This window comes from Neomonachus schauinslandi, chromosome 4 (genome assembly GCF_002201575.2).
Source record: "Neomonachus schauinslandi chromosome 4, ASM220157v2, whole genome shotgun sequence".
Taxonomy (NCBI): domain Eukaryota; kingdom Metazoa; phylum Chordata; class Mammalia; order Carnivora; family Phocidae; genus Neomonachus; species Neomonachus schauinslandi.
This window is the reverse complement of record NC_058406.1, coordinates 183,426,291-183,453,504: the sequence shown is the minus strand read 5'-3', so window position 1 is coordinate 183,453,504 and position 27,214 is coordinate 183,426,291. Positions and strand designations below refer to the sequence as shown.

Below are 27,214 nucleotides of genomic sequence, written 5' to 3'. Positions count from 1 at the left end.
CTCGCTCTCTTCTGTAGCCCGGCAGCCATACCTGCTGCATACAAGTTCTCAAGATAAACAGTAACTGGTCCTCAAGTCAGAGGACTTGATAGCACCATTCTCCAGACATGTTCATCCTAAGTTGACCTGGGAGTTAGGGGATCATCTGTGTTAGTTCATTAGCTTTATAGGAAGGAAAAACGAGCTCTCATCTTTAGGACAGGAGGTAGTTCTGCAACTTGGAGCAAGAAACTTGCTTTTCCCTTAGGCTCCCTTTCCCCATGGAGACTGGGGGATTGGGGGAGCTCTCTTCCTTGATGATTGATTATATTTCAAAGGGACGGATGCCAGGTCCTAGAGAAAGACTTTTCTGAGTCCTGGATCTGGCAGGACTTACTTAGCTTTTAAGAGGATTTACATACATTTCAAAGAGACAGAGAACAGACAGTGACAAGTTTTCTAAAGTAAATGCTCTAAGAAAAAGGGTTTGGGAAGAGAATCTCTTCCCTTCTTTTTATGGGGGAGATTTAAGCCCTGACAATGGCTCTGAATAAACATCATCTAAGAGAACTGAGCTAGTAAAGTAATGAACTAGTAATCTCTCTAGAATATAAACTCCAGGTAGGCAGGGATGTTGTTGTTTCCTTGATTGCTGTATCTCCAGTGCTTTTAGAAAGTTTCCTGGAGCACTCTCAGTCAGACTTCTAGGCTGTAAATGCTATGCTCTTGACATTATAAAACCAGTGGGACAAGGCATCATGCCTATGGAAATAGCCAGAAAAGTAACTTGGGCAGGAAGAGGCAGTTTGAATACAGATAGATCTGGATTAGGCTCCAAATCTTGCTTTTTGTTAGCTGTGTGACCTTGATGGATGACTTAACCTCTCTGGTCTTCAGATTTTTTATCTATACACTCTGGTCAGACCCCCACCGCATAGAGTAGTCTTACTGGCTAAATTAAATAACCGGGCATGTTAAATTTTTTTTTTTTTTTTTTGCATCAGCTCAGGATATAAACAAAGAAATACACGGAATGGGATCTCATGTGGAAAGGCCTGGCAGTGTGCCCAGAGGAGTAGAGGCTTGGTAAATGTCAGTCCTCTCTTCTGGAAGGAAGTGAGTCAGGGTTGGGGGTGGCTGTGTTTGCTTTGATCCTTAGCTGCAGCAGAGAAGGAGACAGGACAACTGTGGAGATCCTTGAACTCCTGACATTTTCACTGCTGGGAGTTGAAGGTTGAAACCACCCTAAGCCCAGACTGAGGACTGGGATTTGAAAAGAAACCATTTACTTTTAAGGCAATTGTCCTAAATGTCAGAGAAGCAGTGTGCTATTCTATGTCACTTCTTTTCATTGAGATTATAATACGGCCTGCAGACAGTTTGCTGGCTTTATAGATTGAAAAGCAGTAGAACTAATTACATGTAAAAATGTTGGAACAAATGCTTTTCCCCTTGTGAACCTTTTTTTCTCCTCTGCACACTGGCCTTTGGCCTCCAGCACGGCTCAGGGAGGCAGCCGGGGAATGTTATAGGTCCTCAGTGAGCTGCTGACATGGCATGGCCATGTGGATGGGAAGAGGGCTGGACCCCGTGTTTCAGGGGGTGAATTGTGGGGCTCTGCACCTGGATGGACTCTCCTAGATTGACCTGCCCCCCTGTGTCCTACATTTACTGGATGAATAAACCCAGAGCACAGAGGGGATGTGATCTGCTCAAGGATGCAGAAACAAGAGGTGACAGGCCTGGAGCCAGAGCCAAGGTTGACTTATTGCGAAAGACTTATTTTACTGCATAATGCATACTTTTAAAGGAACTGACATGTTTTTGGTTAATAACATTTTACTGAAATACATTTGTTGCCACAGTAAATACAGAGCCAAAATAGGTGACAGTTAAGAGAGATTGGAACCTTTGAATGTAACTTTCAAGGTTAGTCTGTGAAAAATATTTTTGATAGGTTTCATATCATGAGTGTCTTAACCACAATAATGACAGCAATGATGATGGTGGTGGTGGTGATCATGTTGATAGAGGTGATGGTGATGATGATGATGATAGTGATGATGGTGAGTTTGATGATGGTGAGGATGATGATGGTGAGGATGATGATGGTGAGGATGGTGATGGTGAGGATGATGATGGTAAGGTTGCTGATAGTGATGATGATGGTGATGATGATGGTGAGGATGCTGATAGTGAGGATGACAATGGTGATGATGGTGATGGTGATGATGATGGTGAAGATGATGATGGTGATGATGATGTTGAGGATGATGATGGTGATGATGATGGTGAGGATGATGATGATGGTGATGGTGAGGATGGTGATGATGGTGATGATGGTGATGGTGATGATGGTGGTGGTGGTGATGGTGGTGGTGATGATGGTGATGGTGATGATGGTAAGGATGATGATGGTGAGGATGATGATGGTGATGGTAACAGTGATGATGATGGTGGTGATTACAATGATGAGAAGGATGATAGCTAACAATGAATTCATTACTAGCTTAAGCACTTTGTAGATTTTAGGTCATTTAATGTTCACAACAATCCCATGACAAAGGTTCTGTTTTTATCATTCTCATTTTAAAAGATGGAGACAGGGTATTAAAGAGGGCACATACTGCATGGAGCACTGGGTGTTATATACAAAAACAATGAATTGGGGATCACTACATCAAAAACTAATGATGTATTGTATGGTGACTAACGTAACATAATAAAATTTTAAAAAATAAAAGAAAGAGACAGTTGAAGCAGGTTGCCCAATGACAGGGTTAGTAATGACAAAGCCAGGGTTCAAATACAAAATAATTTACAAAAATAATTATAACTAATGTTTATTGAGCTCTTGCTATGTTCTGTTCTCTGTGCTGTGTCGATTTTATTCTCCCAACACTTCATGAGATAGGCAATCATAATTTTCTCTATTTTATAGATAAACAAGAAATCCTATAACTCACAGTTTAAGTGACCCACTCAAGGTCACACAGCTAGTAAGGGAGGGAGCAAGGAGCATACATATGTATGGATAGAGTCTTCTTCCTCAGCCTCTTGGGCAGTGCTGTCCCGTCCACTGTCTCAGCTTCTCCCTCTTCCCACCTCACACCAGACACTATGCTGACTCGGCTCCTTTCCCTCCCACACCCAAACATCACAGTTTCCTCCTGATTGCCCCTCCTCTCTTCATCCTGGGCCTTCCAGCCCACCCTGTACAACAGTCAAGGAGCCCTTCTGCAACCAAGAGTAGTGATATATCCTTCTCATGGTTCCCAGTGTCTGCAGCTCAATCCAGGTTTAAGGGGTAAACATCCAGGGCTCTCAGTGAGGTAGGTACTGCCTGCCTCCCCAGTTCCATTTTCCACTGACCCCCATCAGCACCCCACAACCCAGTTAAGCCATTCCATCAGCAGTTCCTCAACCAGACTCCCTTGCTTCTCTCTGCGGACACCATGCCTGGCCTGCAGCTCAGACTTGGTAAGAGTTGGATGAAGAAAGAGTAAATGGATGAATAAATGAATACATAGGTAGATGAATGCATGCAAACTTTTTTTCTTTTGCAATGTAGTTCTAGCAAAATTTCCAGTAAGCTTCTTTCTTTTTTCTCCCAAGGGAAGTAAAGGGGAACGTGGTGCAGATGGTGAAATTGGACAGAAAGGTGACCAGGTAAGAACTTACTTTATAATGAACCTGAAGAGACATCACTGTTTCTCCTAGATGAATTTCATTCTGCCATTTCTGACATCACCACTTGGATCTTCTTTGCTTGCAGTAGGATTTTTTTTTTTTTTTAACCACATTTTCATGGTTTCCATCTTGATTCCTGTGGTTCATTGTCACATTCTCCTTCCCCAATTATCTGAGCAGACTGCCTTTTCTGATTTCCTTTTGTTTTGTTTTTCTGGACTCTCTTACACTTAGAGCTCTAGTTCACTAAAATGGTTGTCATCCATTACACAATGCCCCCTTCTTTCCTCCCTCCTATTACTCCTCAAGTACCTATCACAGAACTCACAGTGCTAGTTGAAATGTTACACAGATGCCCCTTCTGTCCTCAGTGCCCAGCCAGCCCTGTTGGACCACTTCTCCAAATGCATTTTAAGATAGCGCCCACGCAACATACTCCTCTGTCTCTGGGTTTGAACACGGCATCCCCATCATCGTTTATCTAGTGTTACCAGCTGATTCTGCAGTCCAGCTCCCCAGCCTCCAACAGCCTTTCTGCCATTTAAACTGGCTCCTGCTTGGCAGCTGTCTCTCTTCCCTTTCCCTTTCCTCCCTCCCACCTGCCCTCTGCCCATCACTCCTCTGTGCATCTCCCCATCGGTCCTCCTTGTAACCAGCTGCATGCCAGGCATGGCACCAGGCTCTGACATACAGAGGGAGTAATGGGCAAATCCCTGACCTCAAGGGGCTTTCTCCTCCATGAGGGTGAAGCAGGTGAGCAAGCACTCCAGAAGCAGTGAGTTCAGAGCTATGCTCAAGGTCAGAACGACATGCTCAGCTAAAATTCCCTCTGTATTTGGAAAAACAAAATGTGTTTGGGTTATTGTTGCAACAGCGAATTTTCAGAACTAGTATGCTCTATTCTGACTGTTACAGCTTGTGTTTCCCAGTAGCAGGAGATAGAGGTGGAGGGCAGGGAAATTTTCCACGGTGGTGTGTCTGCTTTTATAAAACATTGTCCTACAAAGACTAAACATTAAATGCAATCCCCTCTGGCTGTTTAGCTCCTGCTGTAATACACATAGACTCTGCTCTGCATGGAGACATGACTCTCTTTCTTAAAGTAACTGCAACACTGTTATAGTAAGGATGCCATGATTCGGTAACCCCAACAGTTTCCATTGTGAGTGTATGTTGTGTGTGCATATGCATTTATTTGCTTCCAGATTTTTATTATGGGATGTTTCAAGCATACACAAAAATTAGAAAGCATAATAAAAAGACCCTTCCCCCATACCTATCACCTAGCCACAGGATCTTGCAGCCATTATGGCCACTTCCATTTTCGTCTGTGTCCTCAACCCCTTCCCCACACCGTCTTCCTTCACTTTATGTTGAAGCAAATCCACTTTCAGAAGAGATTCATTTTTGTAAATATTGTTAGATACTTTCTCAACCTATGGAAACACCAGCAATATATACAAAAAAAGAAAGTGTTTTGTTGCCAGTGCCTTTATCCAAAATTGTTACTGGAGTTAGAAGTCAGATTCTGGATTGTTATCTGAAATTCGGTAGTCACCAAAGTGAAAAACTTCTTATGAGTCATTTTGAAGAATTGCCTCTTGTGTTTTCCTAGGGTCATCCTGGAGTTCCTGGTTTCATGGGGCCCCCAGGGAACCCTGGGCCACGGGTAAGTGATGATTTTGAACCCCCTCCTCTTTTGGCTTTGACATTTGCACACATTTCCATACTCATTGGACCTGCCTCTTACTTTAAGGACCAGGCTGACACCTGAAAGGTGTCCAGGGCTGAACAGAAGGTGCAGGTCCCAGAGGGACAAGGGGTCAAGGATGGGTACTTGACTCCAAGGGACCCAGTGGGGTCAAGGACGGAGTGACTTGAATAGGTGGAGCTACTGGGCAGTGCAGTTAGAATGCTTTTGGGACCAGGGTGGCGTTGGCAGGGATGGGCAGGCTTGATGTATTATTAATTTCCATCTATCTGGGGTGGTGGGAAACCCGAGATAATTGCAAGGTTAGGATCTTTTGTGAGAAATGGAGAAGCAGCTTCCCCTCTTCCATAGGATCCTGTCCCATGGCAAGAGGCTCTGGGAATCACAGAGTGTCTCCATAAGCACAGACTTCCCTGGATTTACTACAATTAATGACAATAATAAATCACTAAAAAATATTATTATCATTGTTACCTTCTTGAACCATTCATTCATTATTGTTCTAAGGCACTTGTCATCAATATACTGTAGATACTGTGACTATCATCCCATTTGCCCCCATTGGGCCCCCTGAGCAAATGTTCTTCCTTGCTCTGGTAGTAACTGTATCTCTGACCCCGACTGATGCACTTCTTAGCAAATCCGTCTCCCTTTGGTCTAAACTGCCCACAGATTAGTCTTGTTGCTCCTGTGCTCAGAGTCCACCGTAGTTGATGCTCACGTATCCAGCCAGGGTAACCACGGTAACGGGCAGCGCGAATGAGCATCCTCACCAAGCCCAGGACCGGTCCCCTGCGACTTCCCATGTGTTCTCCAGGAGCCCTGGCCACCCCCAGACCTTGCAGAACGAGGGATTACTGGTAATGGCTAAAGGACAACCGAAGGGAACCCACTGCAAATCGGGACCAACCTAACATAATCAATAAAGAAGCAGAGGCTGGGTTAGGATCATGAAGTTAAAAATGTGTGCCATTAATCTTGCCTTGTCTTCTTTTTAACAACCCTAAATGACTTCTAATTGTAAGTATGTTAATTCTTAGAATAAATTAGTTCGTTTTAAATGTATTTTTTTTCAATAAAATCGTACAGGAGCATGAAACTGCATCTTTTACTTCAACACTGACTTTCACAGCAAACTCATAAAAAGTACTTTAACTACAAAAGTATGAAAGCTTTCCCAGTTTACTGGAGAGCTCACCTCAAATCTTGGATCCTCAGCTCACGTCCCACCTCCCCCCCCCACCCACCGGCACCTTTGTAGTTAGTATCCTTTTCAGTTTCTCAAGACTTCATGCCTCACTGTTGCGTCTCTGCCGTGAGCGAGATTGCGAGCTGCCTTGCCAGGGGATGGGTCAGTCTGTTGCCATTTAGGTTCATGAAATTCTGCGTTTTCTTTAAAGAAATAATTTCACGTGGGAAATCCCTTTGTATCGTATTTGCTTGTGTTCTGGATTTTGTGGCATCTGACGCTCAGGCACAAGAGAAACCGATCAAGATGGCAATGTTACAGATAATGGTTAGTGCGAATTGAGGAGGGACATTTGAGAAGGAAATAATTTCATATTACAGTTTTCATATCACAACGACTTTAGCTTCTCCATGCAAGCTAATAGCCGAGGGGCTCCCGAAGTGAAGGTGGAGTAAAAGCCCCATCCCCACCCCACCCTGGTCGCTCCAAAGCCTATAACACATCTCCTGTGCAAATGAAACCATGTTCTCCTCTCCTTGGAAATTGCTCTTTGGACTCTATGACAGCTGTAGGAAATGGCTCCTGGCTTATGGTTCTCATGCTAGATGATGAATCTGGGATTCAGAAACAGTCATAATCATAGGGCAGCTTCTCCATCTCCATCTGATCAATGTGTTCAGTTCATTCAGTTGATGTTTACTGAGCTTCTGCTTTGTGCCATGCTCTGTACTGTTCTTTGTCATTGGGAGTGGATGCCAGTTGCCCGTCCATTCGGGTTCAGTGGCCAGTCATGCAGAAGGTTGATGTTTACTGAGCTTCTGCTTTGTGCCATGCTCTGTACTGTTCTTTGTCATTGGGAGTGGATGCCAGTCGCCCGTCCATTCGGGTTCAGTGGCCAGTCATGCAGAAGCAACTCGAGAGCAGGAAACCCTCCTGGTCGTTTATACATTGTTTCTTCACGTGCTTCCATGTCGGACGCTGTAACCAGGGATATAGATACCAAGCAGATAAGGCTCCTTTATTATTTTTACTTCAAAGTTGATATCCTGGTGCTCAGTTGGCCTCCTTCTTTCGGAGGAAGCCCTTACCCTGTTCCCAACCTGCTGTATGGAATTTAATTCCAACATAGCTAGGTTCCAGGGTATAGGGTGCTGTGGGGTTTTGGCAAAATTATATAGAAGAATCCAGTAGAAACGCCATTGTTCTGCTAGGTTTGAACTAGATGTGGAGGTTCCCAGCAGCGGCATGAATCTTGGGCTATGTATGCAGGTATTATCAACATCCCTTTATTTCATGAACATTTACTGGCTCCTCACCTAGTGAAAGAGGTGGAGGCGAATCTGACTGCATCTTATCCCTGGGGATTTACCTTACATGGCCAACAAGACCTATCTTCCATAGCTGTATCAAATTTCCTTGAGGCCCATGATGTAGCCATATCTGTAACCCTAACAATTGGCCAGCGCTTGGTATGACATAGGCACTTGATAAGTGTATGTAAAAAACCTAAAGACTGCTGGAAAGGTACTGCACGACCTTGCTTATTTTTCCTCCCACACTTAGTTCGTATCTGCAGCGTTCCCAGTCATGGACTGGCCAGTAGACACACTGCTGTTATCAGTGCTTGTGATAACGAAGAACCCTTTAGGGAGAGCCCTTAGTGAGTGCCAGGGCTGGCTAACTCTAGGTAGGAACTTACTCAGTTCTCTCAACAACTCAAGTGAAATAGGTCCTCTCTTTCTCTCCAGTGCACAAAGGAACTGAGAGATACAGAGGAGTAAAATAATGTGGAGAACCAGGACATGGACCCAGGAACTCTGGCTCTGGGAGGGTGCACCCCAACCAACACCCTCTGTTCTGTGCTAAGCACGCTGTAGGCAATGCCTCCTTACCCTCCTTACAGCCTGGGCAATCATATCACTTCCAGCCTTTTACCAACAAGGACACTGAAGTACCACTTGACCAAAGCTAGAAAGAAGCAGTGTATTCGTTAGTCTAAAGAATCTCTGCCCCATCTGCCAGCCAGCCCAGCTTTTCATTTATTCATTTATTCAAGAAATAGTGAGCACCCACTATCTCCAAGGCACTGTTTTAGCTCCCAGTAAAGCAAATAGTCAACAAACACTAGGGTGTCAGAAGGAGACAAGGCTAGGAGGAGCATCAAGACGTTAGAAGGGGCAGGGACTTGGGTTTTGGATTTGGGAGGCAGGTAATTTTTCACTGAGCTGGGGTGGGGATGAGGGCAGGCTGTGAAATCTGAGCCCCGGGGGATTGGATTACGGGGGTTGGGGGGGTGCAGCATGGGAGAGAGCCTGCAGCAGAGGCAGATCTGGGCTCACTCTGCTGCACTTACTCACCTGTGTAGAGCTCCTTGTTCATGGATCTGTCCATGCATTTCTCATCCCTGGGTTGACACAACCAAGTGCCTTCCTTGATGACCTGGAACATAAATCCAGTTGTTCATTTTTGCCTCTGTCCCGAAATGTTCCCTGATATTAGCTAAAACGTCCACTCTGAAGTGAGACCGTTTACCGTTGTCTTAGGGATGACTGTGGATGCTCTGGTCCTTTGTGCAATGCTTTGTGCAATGTGGGTTCTGTGCTCCCAACATCTTTGTCTTCCCAGAGTCCTGCCCCACCTGCTGGGGAAGGCAGAAGCACGTCCGGAGTACTTATGGTTCCAGCCACCAGGGAGGGGCTCAGGATGCACCTTTGTGCACCATGTGCTTCGTGCACAAAGAGGCGCTAATGATCATGGTGCAATGTACAACAAACTAACTTCCTGCTCTGTCATCCGTAGGGAGCAGACGGAATTGCTGGAGCTGCTGGCCCTCCAGGAATCCAAGGGCCGCCGGTAAGTTCCTCGGTGGACTGGATCTGCCTTGAGTCTGTGTTTGGGCGTCCCCAGAACCCAGGTGTTTGCCATCCCTGCCCTGGTCCTCCCTACCTCCTTGGCTCACTCATCCCAAGTATTCACGAACGGTCTTGCAAGGAAACCGCAGGAGGGGGGCCCTTTCTGTTGGAGCCCCGGGTTCTTGCCTCAAAAATAAAGGTTTGGTTGAATGATGTGGCAGTCCGTGATTCCAGAATTTGGTTTACGACCAGCTCACACAGGCCCTGTGTCAGGTTCTCTTCTCACAGGCCCAGGAGAGTAGAGAAGCTGGAGCTGACCCATGCTGAGGCTATTGTGTGCGTCAAGAGGCACATTGGGCAGGAGTAGCCCCTGTTACCCAAGCGTTCCAAAGAGGGGAGGGAAGTAAGAAAGGGGAGTCACACCACCAGCTGGCTAGCTGGCAAGCAGGTCAGCCCTGCCCTGGGATGTCTGGACTCTAGTGCCAAGAACACTTGAGGGATCAGTTAGGACAGCTTCCCCATCCTGGGATGAGGAGGGCAAAGCCCAGTGGGACTTGTTCACTAGTCCAAAGCCACACAAGAAATCAGTATCCAAGTTGGGAGTGAAGTCAATTGGGAAACCCCCAACTCCATGCTCTTGCCGTTCCTCACTGACCGGCTGTTTGGGGTGGTTGGGGTGGGGCTGCAGGGGTGTTGGATTTGAAAACTACCAGCCACGTGGACTGTCTTACCTTCCTCATCTGGCCAGTCCTATCCAAGCAGCCCACCTGCTTTTTACCGATTCTCAGATGGCAAAAGATCTCCCCAATAAACACAAATGGACTGTGTGCTCGAGGAGAATCAGTTGCGGGACCCAGATAGGAATCATCAGGTACTTCAGAATTAAACTGTATTGAATGAGACGTTGATTCTGTCGTGGGGGACCCTGAGGCAAGCGATGGCTGTGCTTGGAGCTGTCTGGGGTCCTGTTATTCCACTGTATACATCAAACCAGAATATACTCCAGATTTTCTTAGCATAACTAATGAGTGTTGGTAGTTAAAAAAAGAAATAAGGAACGCTAAGTGGGACGTAGTAAAAAAAAAAAAAAAGATACATAAAAACTGAAAACATTACCATTATATTTTGAATTGAAACATACAAACCATTTGCCAATCTTTTTGACATAAAATGAAGGCCTTACTTGATTTTGGGTCCTCAGCATGGAGTCTCTTGTCATTATCCTTGTAAAAGGAACATCTACCCATTTACTATGTGGTTTGAGAATGTAAAAACACCTGTGGAGCAATTTGAATGTAGAATCCTGGATCCTGGATTGTTAGGATATTTTTTTTCTAAACTTTCGTAGCTATCCTATTACAGCGATCTGGATAGTGAGTCATCTTTATAAAATATTTTTGAAGTCTTGACTTAAAAATTGTTCTTTTTCTTTTTCCACCTAAATTTAATGGGGTTACCTAATGAATAATTAAATTGTGTAATTTCCGTAGCAAACCACAACTTGTACAATGCAAACAGGTTTAGGAACGAGCATGCTGACTCCTTGTGCATCTTCAGCTCATCAGATGGAAGCAAAAAAATCCCTAAACAGTAGAATATGTTAGTCTCATGGGCCATGTGGTCTCTCTTGGAAAAATTCAGCCCTGCTCTGGTAAGGTGAAGTCAGCCACAGTCAATAGGTCAACAAAAGGCTTCTGATAAAGCTTTTTTTTTGCAAAAATAGCAGAGGGCTGCATTTTGCTGACCAATAGTGGCTCCATCCCTAGGGTCTATGGAACAACAGACATTCAGGAAGGAATCCAGGGAGCTCTATTATCAATATTTAAAAATCCGTAAAGATGACTATTTGTTCCAAGTTGACCCAAAAATATCCACTCAGTTACGTGTTTGTAGGTTTTGTGATATGGGAGGCAGTGAATATTTTTGCTTTACTGTTGCTATTTTGTGTTGGTCTAAGTGGCATGATGGCTGGGCGACCTCAGATATCATGGCTCATCATGTTACAGAGATGCAGGGTATGCCAAATTGTTGTAAGTGCAAATGCATCACCTGAGCATTCCAGTTTCTAAAATTAAGAGTAACCCTTCAAACATGACTGCGTAACCAAATAGTAGTAAACCTCAAACACGGTCTAATCTTCCTCAATTCCCAGGGGTCATGAAAAAGTTCTCATCCCTTAATGACGTATTACTAATATCTTCCATTTTCTTCAGGTGGGGAAATAAGACTCAATTGTGGAGTTTTTATAAGTTTAAGTAGCACTTCATAAAGGAAATGTGCTTTGGGTCCCCTGATTGGACCCTTTTTACAAGACAATATATAAAATCTGCATAAATCTGAATTAAATATCAAAGTAGTTTTGCCTTTCGCTTTTCTTGTAAGAAGCTAACATCACAACCCTTAAGAATACCTCACTCTGTGTGGATGAGAATGTAAAACCTGACATCAGCATTTTATCACAGAAGGAACAGTGATGGGAGAGATTATAAAGTTATATGGGCTTCTAAACATGGTAGAGACACAGATGACGTCAGAATGCTCATCCAGATAGGCGTGAAGGCACTGATGACGTCACCTGATGTAAAGCTGTGGTTGGCAGTGATGTGTATCTTTGGTGCATAAAATGGAAAATGAAGTATGAATTAATGTGGTTTGGCAAATACAGTCTTTCAAAACACAAGCTCTGTTTCATGGGGGGAAGGAGATAGTAAAAGCGAGCTACTGGTGGTAGAACGTTTGGGACCCTCCAGACAAGAGGATGGTAATAATAGAGCATCCGTTCAGGCCCTGGTCAGTCTTTCACTCGCCTTGGGTCCTGTGTGCACAGCAGCTCCAGATGCTCTGGTCTTGGGCCGCGTGGTGAGGACCGGAATTTCAGGCAGTGTAGGGACAGAGTGCAGAGCTGGACCCAGGTCTTGTGGACCCCAGGACCTGAATATCTTCTTCCCCCCAGACTTCTTCATCTTTAATTCCCCCTGAGTCTATGTCATATAGCCAAAATGAGACCCTGTCTGCGCACCCACCTGCGTGATTGTGCTCTGCCTGGGGCACCACCTGCCTGTGGTGGTGGTGCTGGGGGGGTGGGGAGAGGAGTGCCTGGGAAGCCAAGAGACAGAAGCACCCATTGCTTCTCGCCAAAGACCCCTTCCAGTCCGTGAAGGCAATTCTATGTGAGATCATGTACTTCCAGAAAAGCCGATCTAAGATTTAATGGTGTTTTTATGTCTTGGATCTTTTAGGGGAAAGAAGGTCCTCCTGGCCCCCAAGGTCCATCTGGATTACCCGGAATCCCAGTAAGTGGCATTTAAAAAAAACTGGTTTCTCCACTACAAAAATGAGCAAACAAAAATAGATTCCACAACTGTTAAAGCAAGGCATGGTCCCTAGGGGAGTTTCCAGGGCTCCAGAAAATGAGAAGGATAATCACCAGCCAAAGCCAGGTATGTTTTTGGTGGGGGTCAGTCTTTTTTTTTTTTTTTTTAAGATTTTATTTATTTATCTGAGAGAGAGAATGGGAGACAGAGAGCATGAGAGAGAGGAGGATCAGAGGGAGAAGCAGACTCCCCGCCGAGCAGGGAGCCCGATGCGGGACTCGATCCTGGGACTCCAGGATCATGACCTGAGCTGAAGGCAGTCGCTTAACCAACTGAGCCACCCGGGCGCCCCTGGTGGGGGTCAGTCTTAACCTCATTCTTTCATGCAGTAGGTGCTGTTGTTGACTTGTGTAGATGGCGTTTGCCTCTGTCCACACACACACGCGTGTACGTACAGAGTTGAGACAGCACACGCACACATAGGCGTGCACAGCTGTGAAAATTCACTATCTGTGAGAATAGAAACAGTTTGTTTCCCACACTGGTGTTAAATGTTCATGTGCTCATTAAATTTTACATAGGCTCTACCCAATAAATATACCATAATATATATGATCATTCCTCTGTGGCCTCAGAAATTGTACAGTTATTGGAGAAAACTATAATAAGCTCGTTCGCATGCATGGCCCTTTTCCGTTTTCTATTCGATGGTCCACAAAGGTGGGATTGACTCGTCAGGTACGATAATATCTGAGGTTCTTGATACATACCTCCAGATTACTTTCTACAAATACTGTTCTGGACTTTTACATTCACTATACTTCCCAGTGGGTTGGAGCTCTTCAGGGTGTTAGTAATAAGGCTGGTCCAGGGAGGCCATGCGCTACCTTCTCTGTGGAGAATGAATCCCTGTGGGGCTCGTGGACTGGCCTGGGCCGACTGCTGGGGCCTCTACTGGCCACAGTCTCCCACCCCTGCCCTGCATGATGATGGGCTTTATTGCAGCCAAACTGGTTTCCTTTTGGTTCCTAGAATGCTCTGCATCCTCTCCTCTACAGACCACAGAATTTTGCAAATGCATTTCTGTCTACACAGAATGCTCTTCCTCACCTCTTGCACCAGTTGATGCCTTTGATTCTTCCCATCCCATCTCAGGCATCAGCCCTGGAAAGTTCTCTCTGTCCCCCCAGGCTGGGGCAGGCTCTCCTAGTTTCTTTTCCTTTCTTCCTGAGTACGCATCTGAGCTGTAGCACATCTTTATTTGTGTAATGGTTTGATTAGTGACCACCACCTCCATTATGCATTAATTGATTCGCTCATTCAACCAACTATCTTTAGGAGCCTACTGTTTGCTAGACCTGGGGACAATAGAGAGGAGTGCCTGCTAATCATGGGGCGATGCTCTAGGCCATGGGTTCTAGAAGACCAGGCTTTTGCTTCCCACACATAGTGAACACTCGGCAAATAGTAATTAAAGAAACAGGTGGATGAATGAACTGTTCTGCGAGAGCCCCCCCTCCTGGAGTAGCTGATAAGTGCCCCCCTCCACCCAGGAGGCATTTCCCAGGCACCATCGACGGTCCCTACCGCCACGAGACCCCGAGGTTGAGTAACCTGTGCAGGGATGTGAAACCCCTTTTGGTCTAAACGGCAGCCCAGTAGCCTAGCCTGTCCTGGCAGCTGGGAAGAACTGACTTATTTAATTCTAGCAATGGTGAAGCTAGGGAGAGAAAGTCCCGGTTTGGATTTGTGCCAACCCCTTACCACTAAAGTCTTAGCGTGCAGGAGAAGAGAGACCTGCCCTTAGGTGTGACTATGTGTACTATGCAGACCCCATCCTGTGGCTCAAACCTAAGCCAAGCCTGGGTGTGTGCCTCCCTGGTGTCCCATGAATGGACCCTGCTTTCCTGTCTCTCGCCCCACCCCCACTCCCAGCCTCCCTGAACTCCTTTGCTTCTTCCATAGCATTCCTGCCTCAGAAACGCTTCCTCTCCCTCTGCCTGGACAATAAGAATCCTCATCACTTTCTTGTGCACGGTGCTCACCGCCTGGCGGGCTCTGTGCAGAGAGCTTTCCGCACGTTAATGCATGTACCCCATGCCTCGGGCCCCCTCAGCCGTTCATCCTGGGGTCCCAGCTGAAGGTTTTCTCCAGGAGGCACCCTGAGCTTCCGCAGTGGCTTAGGTAGAACTGAGCTGTGTTTCAGGAGCCCTCAGCCCCGTGTTGTCACAGCAACCACACACGCCTGTTCATCTCTGTCCACCCGCACCACGCCCGTGGGCCAGCACAGCGCCAAGTACTGACCAGGCCAGCATGCGAGGTACCAGGAGGACCCAGCCCTCATCCCCCCTCGCGCGCAGCCTGAAGTCTCATGGAGAAGCCAAAGAGAAAAGGAAGAAACCATTGACACAACACATGATGCGCTATATGATAGAGGGGGACCCAGGGGCCACAGAGCCCAGGGGTGGATAACCAAGCCAGACCCGAAGGGGTATGTGGGGAGGTGACACTCAAGGAGAATGTTCAAGGTCAAGTAGTCTAGGCAGAGAAAGATGAGAAGGGGCAGGAAGAAGGCCTTTCAGGTAGAAGGAGCAACATATAAAAGACACGGACGTATTTACGTACAGGAACTGGCTATAAGAAGTGTTGAACGTTAAGAAGTGGCTTCCACGTCTGGTAGGGGCTGTGAGGGATGCAGTGCAACCTTCTGCTGACACTCACTGAGCACCCACGTGATGTTTTGTGAAGAGGAACAACACACCTCACCATTTATTAAGCACCAGCTCTGCGCCACGCTCTGTACCAGAAAGACCCTATATATTCCTCTGCCTGCAGGAGGTGAGAGCGTCCCTGCAGTTTATTGAAGGTGCAGAAACAGGCCCTGAGATGTTGAAGGTGTCAGCAGCCCGTCAGCTAGGGGCAGCCCTTCTCTCTTGCAAAGCCACCTTTCCGGGGCGCCTGGGTGGCTCAGTTGTTAAGCGTCTGCCTTCGGCTCAGGTCATGATCCCAGGGTCCTGGGATCGAGCCCCGCATCGGGCTCCCTGCTCCGCGGGAAGCCTGCTTCTCCCTCTCCCCCTCCCCCTGCTTGTGTTCCCTCTCTCGCTGTGTCTCTCTCTGTCAAATAAATAAATAAAATCTTTAAAAAAAAAAAAAGCCACCTTTCCTTCTCACACGATTCGCTAGGCCACACTCAGCCCACCTTTGCTTTTCCCCTAGTGGTGCTCGCGCCTTTCCCGGCGACCTCATGTCTGTGCCAGGAGTCCTGGGGTCTCCCGCCAGCCTCCAGCCAGAGTTCGCAGGTCTGCCCGTGTCTCTTCCTGCGGCATCGGCTTTGTCTTCTGTGCACGGCTGCGGCTGCATGCCTGGGGAGGAGTGGTTTCGGGGTTAAACTCTTATTTGAAAAGAGGACCAATACAAGGGCGCCTGGGTGGCTCCGTCGGTTAAGCGTCTGACTCGTGGTTTCAGCTCAGGTCATGATCTCAGGGTCCAGGGTCGTGGGATTGAGCCCTGCATCAGGCTCTGCACCAGGTGTAGAGCGGGCTTGCAATTCTGTCTCTCCCTCTGCCCCCACCCCCACCCCCCTTTCTCTCGCCCTCTCTGGGGCAAAAAAAGAATGCAAAAGAGGATCAGTATAGCCTGGCCTTGGCAGCAGCCCCGCAGGTGTATGTGGTCAAGTCGTCTGTGCCAGGAGCAGCGTTCGTGAAGTTATGGGTGCCACTGAGCATCGGCCAGCAGCCCAGGGGGCCAGTAAACTTAGATTCCTGTCCCCAGTGGCTTCCCAGCAGTGCCAAGCCGCTGACGTCGAGGGAACTGATGAGGAATCATGCACGGTTTCACGAACGCCTGCAGCAGCAGGAGGAGCCCCATTGCTGGGGCCATTTATCGATGCCTGGTTTGTTCAGCCTTGCAAGCTGGAGCATCGGTTCTGAGCCGCCTGGCGACACCGCGGGGCAGGATTGCCATCTCTTTTTAGGAGAAGGGAACTGAGGAGCTGAGAATATCAGTAACTTGCCCAAGATCGTATGCCTAGTAGTGCAGGCAGGGTTCAGACCTAGCCTGGTTTGACTCAGTTTCCCCTCTGTCCTGCTGCCTTGTGGCTTTCTTTCCCCAGACCCCACCCAGTGCAGGTGGCCCAGGATTGGAACCCAAGTCTGTGTGATGTCATAGTCATTGTACAGAATTATTTTCCCGCTTGCAGAGGCTCCTGAAGAATACTGGTCTCTTGGATTAACACAAGGCTTATGGCGTCCTCCCTTAGAGCGGGAGGTTGGTTACAGGGAGGGGGATCACAGCTAGATTTCACAGAGAGAAAGGCCAAGTGTCCATGCAGAATCCTTGCTGTCATTCTCTGAGCCCCTGTATGTTCGTGGGGCTGTGCCCCGTGCTCTCCTGCATCTCCTCACCATCTCTGTTGGTAGCCGCATCCTAACCTCCTCATCACTACGTTCAATCCAGGAGGCCCAGCTATGAGGCACCGTTGTCCTAAGTTCGACTTTGGGAAATGTCCAGTGTGGGGCTTCTTTAGATCAATAGCACTGATAATGATGCTGTTGCAATTCATTTCTTTTCCACTCTGTGCCAGGCTCTGTGGATCAGAGATCCAAGCCAGAGTTGTGGTGTTGGGAAGGAACCACGATGTCAAACCAGTTCTGTCTGTGGACACGCCCCCGGAGCCCCTAAGGGCGGCTGTGGCCACGCACTAGGCGTGCACCCCCAGCAGAACCCCATCTTTCCACCAGCACCCCTGGCCAGAGATAACGGTTAATTTGATTTCTCTTGCAGGGAGAAGAAGGGAAAGAGGGCAGAGATGGAAAACCAGGTCCCCCCGGCGAGCCGGTAAGGGGCTCTAAATTTCTTACAATTGTGCAGACCAAATGAGTAATTTCTCAGCAACAACCGCTCTGTGTTGAGGAGCTACTATGACTCAGGCATAGTAAGAGTTACTTCATTTATTTCTCCTGACCACCCTGCAGGGTGAACACTGCTGTCCCATTATACAGCTGAGAAAACCGAGGCTCAGGGAGGTGAAGTGATGGGCCCAAAGTCACATGATGGGCTGGTGACAGAATCAGAACCGGATGCCAGGGCTTCTGCCCATCCTCTGCATTTTTTTCTTACTGCCCCGTGCAGCCTCCATCCCGTTGACTTGGGAGGGGAGCTGGGGCAGGTGAGGCCCCGCTGGAGTAGAAACCTGATGCCTGAAAGCCCGTTATCCCCACGGAAGCCCTGAGCTTCTCCCATCAGCTCCAGGTGGTGGGAGTTGGCCCTTTCTTCAATTCTGGTATAGAGCTGTAGGGTTTTTCTTTTGTTTTTCCTTTTTCTTTAACGTTACCTGTCCAGGACACACAGTGAGGCAGACGGAGTGCACGTGAGCAAGTCTCTGCCTCAGTAGCTGTTGGTTGGAAGTGTGAGGGCTTTCTGCACACCCAGATCTGTGACCTCATCGTTGTCCTGCCACAGCTGGCCACTGTTCTCCCCTGTGGGTCAGGGCCCGTGGTGATGGCACCTTGGTCTCCCCAGATCCCTTCCACAGCCTCAGCCTCGAGGGGAAGCTGGAAGGTGGTGTCTGGGCTTCGAGACCCGGCTCCCCACATGCCCACCAGTAGGAGAGTAGTTAGTGATGGGGCACACCCAGTCGCATACTAAGCAGCCCCGAGGAAGGAGGAGGACGCCCTCCAGACACGGACGTGAAACTCCTCCAAGATGGATTGTTAAGTAAAAAAGCAAAGGTACAGAGCGGTGTGCTTAGCCTGCCCTATTTAGTATAAAAGCAGGCCTATGTGTATTTTTCTAGTGTTTACATAATGGCAGTCCGGGGGACTCCAAAAGCACCTCTAACGGTCGTCACCATCCACCGTAGGGTGATTCTGGGCAGAAGGGGCGCAGGGGCGCAAAGGCAAGTCTATGCTCTGTGGTGAGTGATTTTATTATGGAGCCAATTGGTATGCATTGCTTGCTGATAACATGTAATTTAAAATGAACCGAAATATTTTATGCCAAAATGACAAGCACAGCCAGAAGAAGACCCTGGCTCCAGATGCTGGCTCCACTCCAGACCGGCCCCAGGGCCTGGGGTGAGTCGGGAAGCGTCTCCAAGATGCTTTTTCAATAGAACGAGAGTCATAGTAGCAACTCGTTAGAGTTGCTGGAGAACCCAGTGAGGTGAGAAACCGGCAGAAGGCATCAGGCTCGCCTTACTGTTGATGACTTCACCAACCCCCCTGGCTGTGACTCCTGGTGAGGTCAGGGCTCCAGAGCCCTTAGATTAGAGCCGCGGCTTGGGATAACATAAAATTTTCTACAGCGAGGTTTATGTTCCATTTAATTTGTTTGGTCATAAACCATTATGACTCGTTCCGCATCTTACGCAACTTGCCAGAAGCACCTTCTTTAACATTTTTCAGCTCTGCCAGATGCTGGAACCAGAATACACTACTGAGAGCAAAAGAAAGCACTCCTGGCAGCGAGCAGAGTCCAGAGCGCCCACCAAGCCGCTGGAGGCTGAGGCCCAGCAGGGTGGTCTGTGGCGGACACGTGGCAGTTAGTGGGGTGAAAATGTGGGAGGCGAGAGAGGACAGATATCACCACCGGGTGCCCACCTAGGGCTGGGGTACTGACGCTTTGTTACATTTTCCACTGTAATCCCCAGAAAATCCCGATGGGGCACGGTGTCATTATTGCCCCAGATGAGGAAACACACAGAGAGGTTAAGTGGGCTGGCCGAGGTCACACAGCAGGTAAATGAAGCTGCCAGGACTCACGCCCTAGAGGCTGACCCCAAAGGTCAGTACTGCAGAACAGGAAGTCAGCTTTTCTGAGGGAGTGTTATTCTGAGAGCTGACGTTTATGGTACAGGGGGACTGGGGCCCGTGGTCTTCATTTGGTCTGTTTATGGATCACCTCCTCCAGGTAGGCCTCAGACATAGAGCAATATGAGACCAGGTCTGTTCTGGGTACATGGGGGGGGGGCATCAGTCCCTGAGGAGGCAGGGCTGGTCTTGCTGGAAGAGGTGGCCCAGCAGCTCCCCCCCGGGGGCGTGCCAGAGTCCTCCAGGCATGCATTCTGGAATCTCAGCCTGTGGCCAGTGTGATGTCTTCTCTGTCTGAGCTGCTTAGGAAGTTGGCATAGGAATGAGCGGTGTCGGGTCGCATGAAAGCAGCCCTTTTAGAGACAAGGATTATGTTGCAGGTGGGGTCTTTGGGAAGTGACCTCAGGAAGCACCGAGGGCAAGAGGAAATGAGACAAGGAGAGAAGGAAAGCCACAGACGTCAGGCGAGTGAGGCGGGCAGCCGGGCCACGGTCACTGCAGACCTTCTGAGAATTGGTGAGGAGCACACTTGCTGTCCTGCTCCTACCCCAGCCAGGCTATTCATCCATCCATAGACCTGAAGCCCTTTTGAAATTGAGGATTGCTCCGGGAGGCAGCAACTCGCACATTAAATTCCACACCTCGGTGTCACGCACCCCCGAAGGCCGATCTGTGCATGGGCCTCAGCCTGGGCGGGAACTGTTCAGCACTGACAGGTGCCCTCCTCGGTGAGCCAAGGGGACCTGCTTGGGAAGCAGCATTCACTACAGGTAGTAGGTAGTTCGTCTTCACGTTGGCGTAGTCCTTCAAGTTCCTCTGTGTTAGGGACATGGATGGACAGACAGACAGCAGTAGATAGGTGGATAAATGATGGATGGGTGACTGGATGTGGATAGATAGATGTGTAGATACATAGACAGCTGTTTGAGTTGCGTGTTGTGTAATCTTTATCAGGAGGCATTTGAGCTATAATTGTGGTGTAGGATGATGTACGGAGACTCTAGAGCCAAAATACCTGGATTAGAACCCCAGCAGTGTGACCTTGAGCAGATCACTTAACCTCTCTGTGCCTCAGTGTTTTGCCCGGTGGATAACAATGGCGCCTCCCTCATTGGGTTGTAGTAAGGACCCAGCGACTTACCATGTGAGGCACTCATTTTGTGTCTGGAATGTGGAAATCCCTCAAGAGTTGCTGTGCGTTACTATTTTCCTGCTGGTGACTTGGACCAACGATGACCATGTCACTTGACTGCGGAAAGCATGGGAACCAGGCTAGGCCGTGTACCCTCAGTCACAGAGTCCCATGAGGGCGACTGTGCTGAGTTTGCAACTGAGAACAGATCCAGGGAAGGGAAGGGACACTGAAGATCACACAGCAGTGCTTGGACCAAACACCAAACCTGGAAGTTAGGGCTTTGTGTGTCCTCTTTTCTGAGATTTCCCCTCCACCAAGGATGCCCCTTTCCCTCTTCTACCCTGCTCTTGGGCTGCGTCTGATCCTTGGGGTTTACAAGCTGTGAAAAGGAGTGGAAATTGGGGGGTGGGATTTGCCCTCCTGTCACAATGAAGGTGGGGCCAGGTGCTACCCCATCTTCCATCAGTCTGACAGGCCCTGTCACCATCTCCCTGCCCCTCCACACCCCCACGCTGACCACATGGCCTGGGCTCAGCAGCCAGGCTCCCATTGGCTGTTATTTGTGGCTGGTTCTGCCCACGGAAGCACTGGGACGCTGGTGGTGAGGACTTTGAATAGCCCGAGTGTCCCCATAACTTCTCGGCATTAAGAGAAGCTGGATCGGGGAAAGGAGGGGTAGATGACAGGCTTCCCTGTCCGCGGCAGCTGCTGGACGAGAAAGACATCCTTTGGGGTGGTGCACCCAGCTGGGACTCAGTCTGGCCATGCTGTTCATTAACTTGGCAAAGCGCTAGCTTCTTGGAGCCTCAGTGTTCCCTGTTGTCACATGCGATAGTTGATGGCTGCCTTGAGGTGCTTTTGTGAATGAGTACAGAGTCATTCATAACGAGGATGTCTGCATGACTCTGCATCCAGACCAGAATGCTTCTGAGGACGATCAGGGGCCACTAGGAACAGTGGGTTCAGAGACCACATCTGTGCAGCACAGTCCGAGGAAACCAGGAGCATGGTAGCTGGGTACGCTGGCGTGATCCGTGGGCACTGCAGTGGGGCACAGCATCCGTGGAGCTGGTCGGCGGGGTCAGAAACGGGCTGGGGAAGTGTGACAGGCGCCAAGCAGGGAGATCCTTATGACGATGGCCCCAAACTCTTCTCTTCTCTACTCTCAGGGCAAAATGGGAGAGCCTGGTCTGCCAGGACTGGAGGGAGCCCGAGGCCCACCTGTAAGTGCCAGTGTGTGTGTGTGTGTGTGTGTGTGTGTGTGCACGTTGTCCATGTAGAACGCAGCCGTCAGCCTCACGGCTCATACGCTGTGCCCGCCCCACCCTGGATTTCCAGAAGTACCTCTCTTCCAAGACATCGGTGCTTCTACAAGTAATAAATTCAGTTCTTTCACGAGCGTGGCTATAAAATGGATTTTCAAAATTACAACCATTGTTGCCATCTTGTTATTCTGAGTTTTCTTTGTTCTTAACCTATTTAGTATGATTTTAATGGGCTTTCTCTGGATGATAGGACCTAAAAATAAATCTTATTTTTGAACACTTTCCGTGGCTAAAGGTTTTTTCCCCCCGATTATAAAAGTAACCCATTCTCATTGTATACCAATGACAATGATGGCAAAAATATAAAAACAATAAGAAAAATAATGTTATAGAGAATATAATAGAGTTATCGTAATTCTGCAACACAGAGGTAAAGCTCTGTTAACATTTACATGTATTCTTTCTAGATCTTAGGAATGTATGTATGAAGTCTGTATGAATCTGACTCTTTTCTATGTATGAATTCTGACATTTATATTTATATATCCATCTATTTCCAGCTTCCAGGCTAATGTACATGTAAACATGCATAGATAATTTTTCTATAAAAATGAGTTGTATATTTTGGGGTTGGGTTTTTTGTTTTTTTTGTTTTTTGCTAAATGCTTTACTTTTTCATAATTTAAAAATTGCTTACATAATCCCATAAATTTGGTTTTAGGAAAAAATATATTATTTTTAATGACAATCCTAAAACCCACTTATCTGGCAAGAAGTAGGAGATCAAAATGCCACTTCTATTTCCTTAATGTATTTTTCTGTGAAAATCAATAACTCACCTGGCTAGCATTCAGTAAGAAAGAACTGAAACACAAAAATCAATTTCCTTTTTCCTAAATCTCCTTGCCTTTCACCTGATTGTACTAGGAGAGCAAATCTAAGAGTGGGGAATACTACCTCCTGTGTCAGAATTAAAACAAAGAATTAGTGGCTGGTTTTTTTTTAAGGTGGTTCCTGGTTTATTGGAGGAGAGGGTCTTCCTTTTAGCCAAAGGGATCCATTTGCTGGGACCCACGTTGAGGCAAGACCCATTTCTCAGTTGAGACTTGCAAGGAATCCTACCTCAGTGCAGGGGCAGAAGCTAGAGACCCAAACAGGTGAAAGAAGACCCAGGTCCTCTGGCTGGCAAGGTGTAGGTCAGAGAGCCAAGCTTGGAAGAACCACACAGTTTTTGAGATAGATAAATGTGGGTTCAGCTTTTACTTGGTCACTTATTTTCATCAAGGGACCGTTCTGAACCTCTGTTTCTTCTTCTATGAAGTGGGGATCGGAATGTCTCCCCCTTCTGTAGAGTGGTTGTATGCATTAAAGGAGATGATGGAAGGTACAATTATCAGTCAAGTGCCTGGCACAGTCTGTTAAGCTCCCTCAGTTGGTGTTTCTGTCCATGATCATACGGGAGGAGAGCACACCAGGGTCCCAGCTCTGAGCTGGCTGGATTGGGGATTCTAGTGTCTTTGAGGATGGTGCTGGGACCCAGGCAGGCCCTGCCCCTCTCCAGGGAAAGAAAAGTGGCCTGTTTTGAACAGCGGTGAGCACGGTTTATCTCTTATTCAATGCTGATGGCAACTCTGCAGAAGTAGGGTCTATCCTCATTTACAGATGTGGAAACTGAGTCCCAGTGAAGAGAAGTAAAGCACCCAAGATCCACAGCTACAAAGTAGGGAGCCATGGCTCTCTCCCATACCTGACTCCAAAGTCAGCCTTTTCCATAGATTAATTCTGCAAAGCGATGCCTGGCAGGTACTTTATTCTTCTCAGTTTATAGATGATGTTAGGACTCTAAGGGGAAAGCTGACTTCTCCAAGGTACAGCGGTTGAATCTGGGATCAAATCCGAGCTGACTCCCTTTACCTCCTCCTCTGCCTGCTACTGACACTTCCTGGCTACTGTGACAGGCCTGAATTGGGTGGCAGTGTCTCATCTCATCCTTACTGTAGCCCGTCAGACAGGGGACACCTCCCCGCGTTACAGCTGAGGCCCCCGAGGCTCAGAGTGGGGAGGTGAAATGCAGCCACTTAGCTGGGGGCTTTGCAGGGGTGTGAAACGTCTGGCGGGGCTCCTGACCTCCTTTGTCCCCTGCATCTCTTGACCTCTGAGAGCATGCACGTGTCACCACACCGCCTGCTACTTGCGAAGCATCCCCAGAGCCCCCCTCCCAGAGGCAGGAGAGGTCATACTTTCTTATTCCCCACGTCCAGAGAGGCAGGCTAGATAACACCTCTCCAGGGTAAGAATCCCCACATGAGAGAGGCCGCTAGGTTGTCTCTCTTTTCGGATGGCCAGGCCCTGGTGTGGTCTTCTCCTCAGCACAGTCTTCATTTGCTTTTTGGAACCAGGACCTAAAATCAGGGCATAAGGTCAGAGAAGAGCCTGGCAAGGTCAGCCAGGAGGTATTTGGGCTTGGCCCTGGAGGGTCCAATTTGGCCACAAACTGCTGCCTCGTTGAGTTGAGGGGTGACCTTGAGGAGGGCGTGCTTTGCAGAGAGACAGACCTGGGCTTGAATCATGACTCTCCTGCTTCTAAATGTGCTAGAGAGGCCTGAGCCTCCTGCTTCTTACAGAAAACGGCAGAAATAAGGTGCATCTCCCGGGACCCTGTTACAGGGCAATGAGAGCACAAGCCTGCAGCACAGGATGTGGTAGGGGCTTCACGCAGGGGTTTTCCTCCTCCTCCTCCTCCCCTGCTACTGCCCTGCTCCCTCCCCTCCCCACTGCGGGCAAGGAGCCAGGACAGGCCCTCAGCCCAGTCTCTCCTAGCCACTTCCCTGGGGCGCATCGGCCCGTCTGTATCTGTGGGAGGGTGCTGGACAAGGGAGGTTCACTCTAGGCCCCGCCTCAGCTATGTGCACAGGCATCTGCCCACCCAGGTCCCTGCTCTGTGCCCGCCACTGGCTGGGGACCAGCTGGCTAGGGCACTCAGGGCGGTGGAGCTCAGAGCGGTGCTCTGGCAAGGATGCTGAATGACAAAGGTACAAGGAGGGCCTTTGAGAGTGACCATGTGAGCAGTGAGGGAGATGGAGTTGGGGACAGGAGGCTGATAGGGAGGAGGCCTCCAGCCAGGAGCAATGTCCCAACGAGCAAGGGGTCTGCCAGGAAGAGAGGACACACATGGAGCAGGAAGGGAGGCGTGGAGTGTACAGTCCACCGAGGACACCGGGTCTGGGATGTGGCGCCGTGAGGTGGCCAGGTGGGCAGGCGCCCCTCAGGTGGAGACCATGAATGCCCTGGGTCTCAGCAGGTGGGGAAAGCATTCTGAGACCAGGGCTGGAGAGAGGCCATTCCCACCTGCCAGGAGTCAAACCCCAGACCGAGCAAGGAGAACAGTGTAGAAAGGGTGGGGGCAGAGCCCTTGGATCGGAATCAGATTACTTTCTGGCTCTGGGACTCTGAGCGGGTATTTTCTCTCTCAGAGACTCAGCTTTCTCGTGTGTGAAATGGGGATTAGTACACAATCAGCTTGGTCTGGCTGTTAGAAATGATCATGTCAGCTCTGCTAACAGCTTCTGCTCAGCTCCCAGGGCTTGGTGCTCGAGTAATAGATCTCCAGGTTGCTGTTATGTGCAGGGAGGCCCAGCACCGTGGCCCAGGACGAGGGTGTTGGGTGGGACCGGCCACAGCCCCAGGAACAAGGAAGGCACCCGAGACCCACCTCTGGGGTGAAGGCAGTGTTGTTGTCTGCAAGGGAAGCACCTGCCCCAGGGGCCAGGCCGAGGGGTTGCAAGCCAGGTGGTGTGAGATGGGGAAGATGAAGCTCGGGAGACACGTAGGGTGACCCCTCGACTCTGGAGCATTTGTGGGATTAGCCCTGCAGCTCCGCCCGTGGTGCCCCTGATCATCCTGTCCTCCAGCATCGAGGGCCTGGCCTAGCCTGGGGTCCAGAATGGGAGGTGTCCAGTGAGCCACGGTGAGTGGGGGCAGGACTCGGCTGGACCACCACACCACATCTCAACTTACCAGCCTGCTCTTGGGTGGAATAACTTCTCTTTCTTCTAGGGCTTCAAAGGACGCACCGGCGACTCTGGCGCACCCGGTCCCCGGGTAAGTGGGCATCTAGCCGTGGAGGTCAGCCCAGGTGGAACTGAGTTGGTGCTTCTAGACGGGGGGTCCTGGCCGGGCAGGCCAGCACAGCACCTGGTCCCCTGAGAGAAGACAGTGGACATCATGGGAAGCATCATCCCCGGTCGTGGTCTGGTTTTTCTAAACATTCCTTTGGGGGCCAGACATTGAGGTGCGACCTGTCTGACCCAATCAGCCTGGAGTCAGGGCACCCCTTTTGGCTGTGCTGTGCACAAGCTGTGCAACAGGCCCTGAGCTAATGTGGGGAGAGCTTCGGTGCGTCCGGGGTGGAGAGACCCCGGAGCCCACACTCTTACCCTTTAGCTTCTTCCCTGACCTTCAGATGCCCCAACCAGAAGGAACCTTGGAGGACCACTGGTTAGACCCCCGGCCGCACTCTGTTTAGTGATGGGAAAGCTGAGATGTCTGATGGGTCAGCGGGTGAGGAGGTAGAGTTCCAAGCCCGTTTGCATGACCCTTGGCTGGTGGTGTGCCTACAGGTCAGAGAGGCACAGTAGGGTCCAGGCTTTGGAAGATGGCTGTGGGGGCCCTGCAGACCCCGGCTCCATCCAGGACTCCATGGGGCTCTTTCTGGTGGGCTGTGCTCCTGGGTCTTTCCCCAGCCAAGTGTGCAGAGACCTGGCAGGTGGCATTCTGCGTTCTCTTCCCTCACAGCAGGTGTTTTGTTTCTGCTTCTCCCTTTTAGGGAGAGCCTGGTGCTATGGGGCCCCCTGGCCGGGAAGGGTCACCCGGAAAAGATGTAAGTGTGGGTGTCCTGTGGGGCCTGGCTGGGCCTGCGGGGGTGGGGGTGGTGGAGAGAAAGTGGAAAGTGTGCATCGCTTAGGGGTCAGGAGAAACTATCTGGGGAGTGGGTTGATGCCTGCAGAGGTGGATTCTCTCAGCACTGGTCAGTGCTGTCTCTCCTGCCAGCCCCTAGGATCCTCCCTGGAGTCCTGAGGGGGCCCTGGGATCTGGGTGTCCGGCCTCACAGGCCAGTATCTGTGGCACACAGTAGCTAAGGAGGCTTTGCTGACTTCATGGTGATCCAGCTGTTGGTATCCGTGGAGGCCTGTTGGGTCCAGCCTCACATGGGCTTGAATTGCAGAGTCTCTCCCAGGTTATTTCTCCAGCTGCACTGCTCTGCAGCCTCA

At 49.2% G+C, this 27,214-nt stretch overlaps 1 protein-coding gene across 1 annotated transcript in view; it reads left to right on the top strand.

Moving 5' to 3' along the window:
• The window catches only part of COL22A1 (collagen type XXII alpha 1 chain), a 227,391-nt gene that overhangs the window by 177,532 nt on the left and 22,645 nt on the right, over positions 1 to 27,214 (top strand). Inside the window, exons 46-53 of the mRNA XM_021688721.1 lie at positions 3,595 to 3,648; positions 5,285 to 5,338; positions 9,369 to 9,422; positions 12,661 to 12,714; positions 17,518 to 17,571; positions 21,849 to 21,902; positions 26,001 to 26,045; positions 26,770 to 26,823. Of these exons, the coding sequence (XP_021544396.1) occupies positions 3,595 to 3,648; positions 5,285 to 5,338; positions 9,369 to 9,422; positions 12,661 to 12,714; positions 17,518 to 17,571; positions 21,849 to 21,902; positions 26,001 to 26,045; positions 26,770 to 26,823 (423 nt within the window). The remainder of the gene's footprint in view (positions 1 to 3,594; positions 3,649 to 5,284; positions 5,339 to 9,368; positions 9,423 to 12,660; positions 12,715 to 17,517; positions 17,572 to 21,848; positions 21,903 to 26,000; positions 26,046 to 26,769; positions 26,824 to 27,214) is intronic.